Genomic DNA, 9,442 nt, shown 5'->3' with positions numbered 1-9,442 from the left:
TATTTGGTATTGGAGTAACCCAAAAGTAATTGAAAGTAATCCCGTTAAAGTAACCCTACCCAACCCTGTTTACAACACTAATAAATCCCATATAGTAAACAATTTCTTAATTTAGCATAAATCCCCCAAAAATGTCCGTTTTAAGTACTTCATCTGTTATTTAGTTTTGAAGTATTACTATAGGTTTTTTTCCAGTTTTTTTTTAGTATTTCTGAAGTCAAATTTTATTGAAGTTCTGTAGTTTTTTTTGTAGTTTTATTTTTAAATATTTTTCTCATATTTCTGGAGTACTTTTGTATTTCCAAAGTAGATTTTTGTTGTTGTATATCTATAGTACTTTTGAAGTCGTAGTTTTATGACTATATTATTTTTTTAGTATAACTAGTATTTTATATTCTTTGTAGTATGTTGCATTTTGTAGTATTTCTGTATCAGAATGTTGTATATCTGTAGTATTTTCGTAGTATTTTTGAATTACAGTAGTTTTATGATTATCATATTTTTGCAGTATTTTAGTTTTTTTGTCTGGTGTATTTTGTAGTATTTACATATTAGAATGTTTGTTGCATTTATGCAGTTTTTTTTGTTGTACAATGTGACTAGTTTTTGTAATATTTTTCTCGTATTTCTGGATTACTTTTGTATTTCGAAAGTAGATTTTTTTTGTTGTTGTATATTTATAGTATTTTTGAAGTTAGAGTAGTTTAATGATTATACTATTTTTTTGTAGTATTATTGTATTTTTTTACATTTTACTGTACGTTTTATTTTGTAGTATTTCCATATTAGAAATGTTTGTTGTATATCTGTAGCATTTTCATAGTATTTTTGTTGTATTACAGTAGTTTTATGATATTTCTGTAGTATCATTTGTTTTTTGTAGTATTTCCATATTAATATAATGTATATCTGTATTATTTTTTGTGATACAGTAGTTTTATGATCACATTTTTGCAGTATTATTTTTATTATTTTGTACTAGGTCTGTTATATTTTGTAGTACTTCCATATTAGAATGTTTCTTTATCTGTAGTATTTTTGTGATTTTTTTTTTTTTCCCCATGGATATTTTTTTTGTAGTTTCGCTATAGGTGTATTTTGCGGTATTTCTGTTGTAAACCTCTTGTAGTATTTTTTTTTTTTTTTTTTTTGTAGTAATATTTTTCTAGCAGTTTTTTTCTATTATAGAATTATGTAATTCTATTTTTGTAGTATATTGTATTTAACAGGAAAAAAGCTTAATAAATACAGATAGTAATTGAAAGAGAGCGAGAGAAAAAATGAAAAGAAATATAAAGTGAGAGAAAAATGAAGAAAATATATAGTGAGAGAGAGAGAAATGAAGAAAATATATAGTGAGAGAGAGAGAAATGAAGAAAATATATAGTGAGAGGGAGAGAAATGAAGAAAGACCAAGTGAGGGAGAGAAATGAAGAAAGACCAAGTGAGGGAGAGAAATGAAGAAAGACCAAGTGAGGGAGAGAAATGAAGAAAGACCAAGTGAGGGAGAGAAATGAAGAAAGACCAAGTGAGGGAGAGAAATGAAGAAAGACCAAGTGAGGGAGAGAAATGAAGAAAGACCAAGTGAGGGAGAGAAATGAAGAAAGACCAAGTGAGGGAGAGAAATGAAGAAAGACCAAGTGAGGGAGAGAAATGAAGAAAGACCAAGTGAGGGAGAGAAATGAAGAAAGACCAAGTGAGGGAGAGAAATGAAGAAAGACCAAGTGAGGGAGAGAAATGAAGAAAAGAGAAGGAGAGAGAATTGAAGAAAAGAGAAGGAGAGAAAGAGAGGAATAAGAATAACAGAAGATAAACGACAAAGAAAAAAAGGGTAGAAAAAGGAGAAAGAAACCCAGAGAGAAATTAAAGAGAAGGGGGGAGAGAGAAACAAGCAGAGAGGGGAAAAGAAGGAAAAAATGAAAGTTGGGCAAAGAAAAATTCAAAGGAGTAGGAGGGAGGAAAATAATAACAGAAGAGAAAAAAAAGAAAAAACCTAAGTCATCTTCTTGTCCTCACTTTGTTTGCGTCCTGGTCACTTCGGGTTTCGAAGGTAGACCCCCCCCCCAACCCCCCACCGCAACCACAACCTCTGAATGCAAATATCGCGTTGCCACGGAGACCAAGACGCTCAACAACTCCACGACGAGGTGCGCGGCACCATTCACCCGCCAGACATGGAGGACTCACCTGCTGAAGACCACAGACTCAACTTTCTGCAAAATCTGGTCCTGAAGACCCTCAAAGTCCAACCGGACCGCTGGCAAAAATCCATCTCTTCCTCGGAGAACTTCCGGATTCTGCAAGAGTTCCTGGACGAACCCCAGCGGGGGGTTTTGGTGCTGTGCGTGAGCGCCGGTGGTCTACCGCAGCCCGCCATAGACTTTGCGTCCACGTCCCCAAACAAAGCGCTATACTTTGTGAAAGGTGGTCATAAAGTTTGGAGTGCTGAAGGCATGAGGGGGAAATTGCTGTGTGGGGAGGTCTCAAGCTCCCCCCTGGAACACTTTGCTGCACTGATTGAGGAGGTGAGACCCAAATACAGGGTTGGATTACTTTAACTGGATTACTTTCAATGACTTTTGGATTACTCCAATACCAAATATGCTAATAAAATACAAAAGAAACTAAATATGAATAAAATTACCTGTTTGGATTTATTTTCATTTTGTTTGTCGCGTTTTATGTTCATTTTGCCGGAGATCAAAGAGATCAAAGCCAGGAGAGAGGGCTTAACACCTGTCGTGAGTCATCATTTTATTCATATTGAGTTTATTTTTGTCTTTTTTAGCATATTTGGTATTGGAGTAATCCAGTTAAAGTAACCTTGCCCAAAAAGGGGCTAATCTTGTCGAAAAACTGCTTTTTTGTTTTGTGTCCAGATTTATTTATCTTTAAATGCAATTAAAATATTCTGGGGGGGATGTAGTAAAATAACTCTAACTCATTTTCTCACCCATTTTTTTCTAAAAAAAATAAATAAGAAAAAGAGTGAATTTTCCTTTATTTCAAGATGTTTTTTTTTCAGAAAAACTTGCAAATAGAAAGAAAAACAGGGGATAGAGAAAGTAGATGAGAGAGACAGAAAATGAAAAGAGAAAGGGAGAGATAGGCATGCAAGAAAGTAAAATAAAAGGAGAGAGCAAGAAAAAAAATAGATATGTATATATAGAGAGAGACAGGGCGATAGATAAAATAAGAGAGAGAGAAGGAGAGAGAGAGACAGGGTGATAGATAAAATAAGAGAGAGAGAGAGTGCAATAGATAACATAAGAGAGAGAGAAAAAGAGAGAGAGACAGGCTGATAGATAAAATAAGAGAGAGAGAGAGAGAGAGAGAGAAGCATGGTAAAGAAAGCAATGGATTAAGAGAAAGTAAGTATGAAAGTGAGCGAGACAGAGACAGATAAATTCAGACGGAGATAAATGAAGAGAAACGCAGAGAGAAATTGAGAGAAAGGGGTAGAAAAGAAGAAAGGGAAAGAAAAAGAGGCAGAGAGAGAAAAAGAGAAAGTCAGAAAGAAATCGAGAAATATAAAAAAAACAAAAAAAATGAGAGAGAAAGAAAAAAAGAACGAGACAAAAAAAATTAAAGTAAGATAAGGAAAGACAGAATGAGAGGCAGAGAGAGAAAAGGGGAAAAGAGAAGGCAAGAGAAAAGGAATAGAGCAAAAGAAGAAAGACTAATAAACAGAAAGAAATAAAGATAAAGAAAGCAAGATATTAAGAACAAGAGAGAGAGAGACAGAAAGAGAGAAATACAGACAGAGAGAGAGAAAATAAGGGAGAGCATGTGAGAGTGGGGAGAAAGAGAGAAAGACAGATAAAAAGATGGATAAAGCAAGTGATTAAGAGAGAGATAAAAAGAAGAGAAAAATGATGGGCATAAGATAAAGACAGAGAAAAGGGGGAAGAGAAGAGAAAAAAGATACAGTAATAGAAAAAGAGACGCATGAGTAATAAATGGAAAAAAGAGGGATGGAAAGACAGAAATAAAAAAAGAGAAAGGACCAAAGAGTGAAAGAAAAAACAGTTCCAGTGTCTTTGCGAGTGGCGCCCGGCTTTGGTGACACCCAGTAGACTTATTAAAAACTATAGCTCATTTCTCTCTTGTGCTTCTCTCAGTGTTGTAAAACCTTCACTGTGCCTCTTCCAACCAGTAGCCACATGTTTCACAAGCCTATCTACTTTTATCTTACTTACAGCAAAGCTGTTTGGGACAGAACACATTAGGTCGGAGGGACAGGGGGGTGCTGGAGACTTCTTTATTTTTGTTAGTGTAGCCTAAAAATTGTGAGAGTAGGAAAATGCCTGCTTCAAGTTCAGTTCAACCTGAAAAAAAAAGTATCATCTGAGAAATGCATGTACTTGTACTGGCATCATGAATGATCTGACTGAGGTTGCAATGCTGACACAAGCCAGGAGATGGCGACAGGGAGTTCAAAATTCCATAAACTTCATTTTAAATAAGAAGTCCATTATATATTTTAATGTACTGTATGTGTTTTTTGGGGTTGGGGGTTTACATATCAAGCTCTCCTGACCCAATCTCTGGCTTTCTTAGGTGGTGGCCCCCGTGCTATCCAACAGTCGGAACCACTGGGACTGGCCCCAGGCGGTGGCCCAAGAGGTCCAGGACTTGAGCAACTCCCTCAAGAGGAACGTGTTGGTAACCTCAGGGCAAGTCCAAGGCAAGACTCTGCTGCCATTCTCGGTTGCTTTGGAGAACGTGGAGGAGATCCACAACGGGTAAGACAACCCAAGGAACTCTCACCCTACCCCTAAATCCTAACCCTTAACTTGTAACCCCTGATGACGGGGTGACAAACAAGCCAGACAGCCTGTTTTTTTTTTTTTTAATCCGGCCTGAGAGAAGCACAAGAGTAAAAGAGCTGGAGTTTTAAATATGTCCACTGGATGTTGCCAAAGGCACGCGTGACTCCAAGGGAAACTCTGGCTGTTTTTCTTTCTCAGTTTCCCTGTTTTCTTTTAACGCTCTCCTTTTTTCTTTTCCTTCCTCTTTATTCCTTTCCATTTCTCTCTTTTTCTCTCTTTCTCTGTCTCGCCCTCTTGGTTCATCTCCCCTTCTTTCTTCTCTCTCATCTCTTTTTCTTATTTTCCTTATCTCTATCTCCTTCAGACTCTTGTCTTTTCTCTTCACTCTCTTCTCTTCACTCTCTCTTTGCTTCTCTTCTCTTTGCTTCGCTTCGCTTCGCTTCGCTTCTCTTCTCTTCACTCTCTCTTTTTTTCATTTTCTCTTCACTCTCTCTCCTTCTACTCAATTGTCTTCTTCTCTTCACTCTCTCCTCTTTCCTTCGCTCTCTCTTCGCTTCGCTTCTCTTCGCTTCACTCTCTCTTTGCTTCACTCTCTCTTCGCTTCACTCCCTCTTCTCTTCATTCTCTCTTCACTCTCTCTTCGCTTCACTCCCTCTTCTCTTCATTCTCTCTTCACTCTCTCTTCACTCACTTTCATCTTCCTCTCCTCTCTCTACGCTCTCTCTCTTTTTCTTTTTCTTTACCCTCTCTCTCTCTCTTTTCTTTTTCTCTTTCTCTCTCTCTTCAATCTCTCTCTCTTTGATCTATCAGTACGGCCCCATTGAGAACGTTTTTTTCCGGCATGTGGCCCCCGAGCTAAAATGAGTTTGGCCTTCCCGTCCTAACGGTTTCTCTGCATCCGCACCGGCAAAATCCCCAAGCGGAGAAACCATCGAGAAGAAACTCGTCCACCGCTTGGAGTCGACCGTGATCGAGTGGAGCCATCGGATCCGCCAGGTGCTAAAGAAAGACTCTGCAGACACCCGGGAATCGAGCCCGAGCACCGAGCTGCTCTTCTGGAGGAACAGGTTGGTGGATCAGTTTCTTTTTTTTTTTTTTTCTTTCTTTTTTCTTTCTTTTTCTTTTTTTCTTTCTTTCTTTTTCTTTCTTTTTTTTCTTTTTTTTTTTTCTTTCTGTTTTTCTTTCTCTTTCTTTCTATCTTTCGCTCTCTCTTTTTCTTTTTTCCATCTTTCTTTTTCTACTCTCTTTTTTCTTTTTCTTTCTTTCTTTCTCTTTCTTCTCCTGTCTTTTTCTCTTTCTTTTCCTGTCTTTATTTCTCTTTCTTCTCCTGTCTTTTTCTCTTTCTTTTCCTGTCTTTATTTCTCTTTCTCTATTTTCCTGTCTTTATTTCTCTCTCTTTCTACCTTTTATCCCTTTATATTCTCTCGCCCTCTTTGTTTGTCTTTGTCTCCTCTTCTTACTATCTCTTTGCTCTCCGTCTCTCTCTTCGATTTCATTTTTTTTCGCGCCGTTTTCTCCTTCTTTTTCTCTCCTCCTTGATCTCTCTCTCCCTTCTTTTTCTTTCTTATTCTTTCTCTCTGTCCCTTCTTTTTCTTCTCTCTAACCTCTTAGGACGGCCCAAGAGAGTGTTGTTTCTACCGTGTGGGCCCCGGAAGGAAAATGAATTCGACATCCCTGCTTTAACGCATTGAAAGATTACTTCTGAGAAAATGCTTTCACTTCTTCCACCGCTAAGTGGCAGCACTCTCAAAGGAAAGTCCAGTATACACTGATTTGTTTTTAAGAGTGATGGGGAATAAAAAGCTTTACGAGGCTCTGTAATCATTTGGATAACTGTAACTTGCTCTTAAGGTTTCAGCCTATAGTCCAGTTCCAGTTGTCACAATTACTGTCCGGGGGTCTCCAACGTTGTGCCCCCTTAGGACAGTTGAGGGGTCAATAGACCTGTTCTAAAAATAGCTTACCAGTGCTTGGTCATTGTTATTTTCTATTCAAATTCTACATTTTTATCTGTTAACTGACTTAATTTAACCCTATTTCTTTTCATAACCTGGTAATAACATAGTAAGGACATAGTAATAACATAAGTAGTTATTTTCATAATTCGAATAAATGAATTTCTGTTCATGGTTGTCATGGAACCAATCTGTGTATTAAACAAATGTATTCGATAATTCTTAATTCATTTATTATACAGAAAATATAACAAACTCAATTCCAATTTATGGGTCTTATAACGTCAACAGTTTTGTTTAGCTGGCGAGCCGGCTATCTTTTTACCTTTGTTGCTAACTATCTTCCTGCCTTTTAGCAAGCTACCTAGCTAGCTTTTTACATTTCTTCCATGCTATCTAGCTAGCATTTTATCCTTTTTGCTATTTATCAAGCTAAATTTCGACCCCCCCCCCCACTTTCTGGCTAGCTAGCTACATTTTTAGGATTATATCCGTCTACGAAGTTTGACTTGTACTCTTTTAGCTAGCTAGCTAGCTCCCTTTTAGTTTTTTACCTGTTTTTTAGCTAACAATCAAGCTACCTTTTTAGCTATTTAGCAAGCTATCGAGCTATGTTGCTTTTTTAGTCAAGTCAAGACAAATCCCATGTATTTATTTTATATTATATTAATTATTTTATATTACTAATCACAAAATGTCTAAACGGGCAGGTTATCATGACACAACCCCCTGATCTTAGAATTTTCTAACAAACTAGGTGCCCTTTGCGCTAATTAGTGACAAAAAAGTAAAAAGGGTTGGGGACCCCTGGTTAATGTGCTAAAGGGAAAATGGTCTGCCATTTCCTGACTCCCAAATTTAAAACATTAAGTTGTTGTGAATAGTTGGCAGACCGATTCAAATATCAATATTATTGATACTACGCAAATAATGGTGCTTGGATCGGATCAATACGATTGTCATGGTTCAGTACTTCACTCTTCCACCAATTTACTCAAAGCACCGCTTCCCTATGTAGATAGCGCAGCTATTCTTTCCCTAACACAGCGCCCACAACCACTCTCAAAGTCTCTGCCTGGTTGTGTGACTGACAGGCACACTTTTAGCACCTCTCCTTACAGTTGCCGCATCCTCTCTGCCAGGCAGAAATAGGACACAATCTATGCTCTCACCTCTACCAGAAGCTAAAAATTAGAGTAGCAAACAGGACGTGCAGCGCGGTGTGGACAATGCCAGGTTCAATTTGCGTGACAAGTAGTCTGCTACTGTGGCAACACCACTTTTTTACATAAACACCAACAGCTCACCCTGCAGAGGGCAGCAAACTGCAACCAAAATATAAGATGTCACCGTTCCTAAATAAAAACTTGTTCATTTCGTTATCACTATGGCAACAGACACTTTATTTGCCTTACTGATTTTATTTTCAAAATATGAAATGGAAGGTACTTTAGTTATCATGTTGATATTGCTATTCAATATTTTGTATTTACATTGCTGTTTTTTGGGGGTTTGACTCTCTTGGCTTTCGTTCTGAAACAGTTAAATCAAGTCAAGTCAAGTCATGTTTATTTGTGACGTCCTTAACCACAAAGAGTCTCAAAGGGCTGCACGGACTATGGATAACTACAGGATATTATTACACCATCCACTGATTTTAAGCTGTCAAGTTCAACACGATGTCCGGATGAAATAAGGAACTTTTGAGTTACAACTAAACTTGTTTATTAAAGAAAAGCAAGCACCTTGATACAAGGCAATTTTGCGTTGTTGGATTGCAATGAAATAATTCCACAGACTGAAGCGTAGATTTCTGATTGGAGGATAGAGTAAAACTCGGGCACGTAAGCGCATTGGTTTAGGCAGGAATCACATATTCAAATGCAGTGTATATTGTTGGTCACCGGATAGCTCTAGATGGCATAATAAATAATACATCACAGCAGTTTATTGTTTGCACATAGATAGGAGTCTTTGGAAAATTACCAGTGACCTCAAAGTTGTGGAGACAGAAATCTATCGGCTATGGGAAAGTTATGCTCCCGTCCTTGGGTTGCATGGTTTTTCTGAAAGGAGTTCTGTGCACCTGTTTGACAACGGAAAGGGAGCTTCCAGTTCTGTAGAAACAAAGGTCCTTTTCCCTGGGAAATCCACGTTCCCGCTTCCTGCACAAAAATTGAGTAGATAAAAATGTATAAAAGTAATATATTACAAAAGGCACACTTAGACCATAATTTCCCTTACAAAAACTTACATGAGGGCAAGGAAAAGCTCAAAAACCTCAGCATAAGGAAAATGAAGGCACCGAGAGCTGCACATGAGGTAATCCCCTTTCCACATTTGTGTCACTTGCCCACTTACTGCCCTCACCTGCGCTCACTCTTTCTGCCCCAGCTGCCACTCGTTTCCTAAAAATCCTTCTCCCTATTTAAGCACTTCATTCTCGGTCACTCTTCTTCAGTCTGTCAGTGAACCTTAGCACATACATGGCAAGCACTTTTGACTCTGGCTCCCGTTTTGATCCCGACCTGTTCCTGTTCTCTGCCTTCTCCGTCCCTTGTTTCCTGTATTGATCCCCTGTCCCTGGCTTCCGATCCCCGTTCTCCTGTCCCGGCTATCCGACGTGTCCCGATCCACGATCACGCTGCATTCTCCTGTACCGGCTACCCAACTTGTTCCGATCCACCATCTGTTGTGGTTTATTGGAGTCGAGCT

General features: G+C 38.1%; 1 protein-coding gene across 1 annotated transcript in view; it reads left to right on the top strand.

Annotated features, from left to right (window-relative positions):
• The first annotated feature begins 2,063 nt into the window (after window positions 1-2,063).
• Window positions 2,064-9,442, top strand: part of dnah9 (dynein, axonemal, heavy chain 9) — a 254,737-nt gene continuing 247,358 nt past the window's right edge. The window contains exons 1-3 of the mRNA XM_088323097.1: window positions 2,064-2,525; window positions 4,561-4,745; window positions 5,693-5,839. Coding sequence (XP_088179223.1) covers window positions 2,094-2,525; window positions 4,561-4,745; window positions 5,693-5,839 — 764 coding nt within the window. The 5' untranslated portion in view covers window positions 2,064-2,093. The remainder of the gene's footprint in view (window positions 2,526-4,560; window positions 4,746-5,692; window positions 5,840-9,442) is intronic.

This window comes from Urocampus carinirostris, chromosome 19 (genome assembly GCF_059441175.1).
Source record: "Urocampus carinirostris isolate Australia breed hairy pipefish chromosome 19, RoL_Ucar_1.0, whole genome shotgun sequence".
Classification (NCBI taxonomy): Eukaryota; Metazoa; Chordata; class Actinopteri; order Syngnathiformes; family Syngnathidae; genus Urocampus; species Urocampus carinirostris.
The sequence above is the reverse complement of the archived record's forward strand: the minus strand, read 5'-3'. Positions and strand labels throughout refer to the sequence as shown.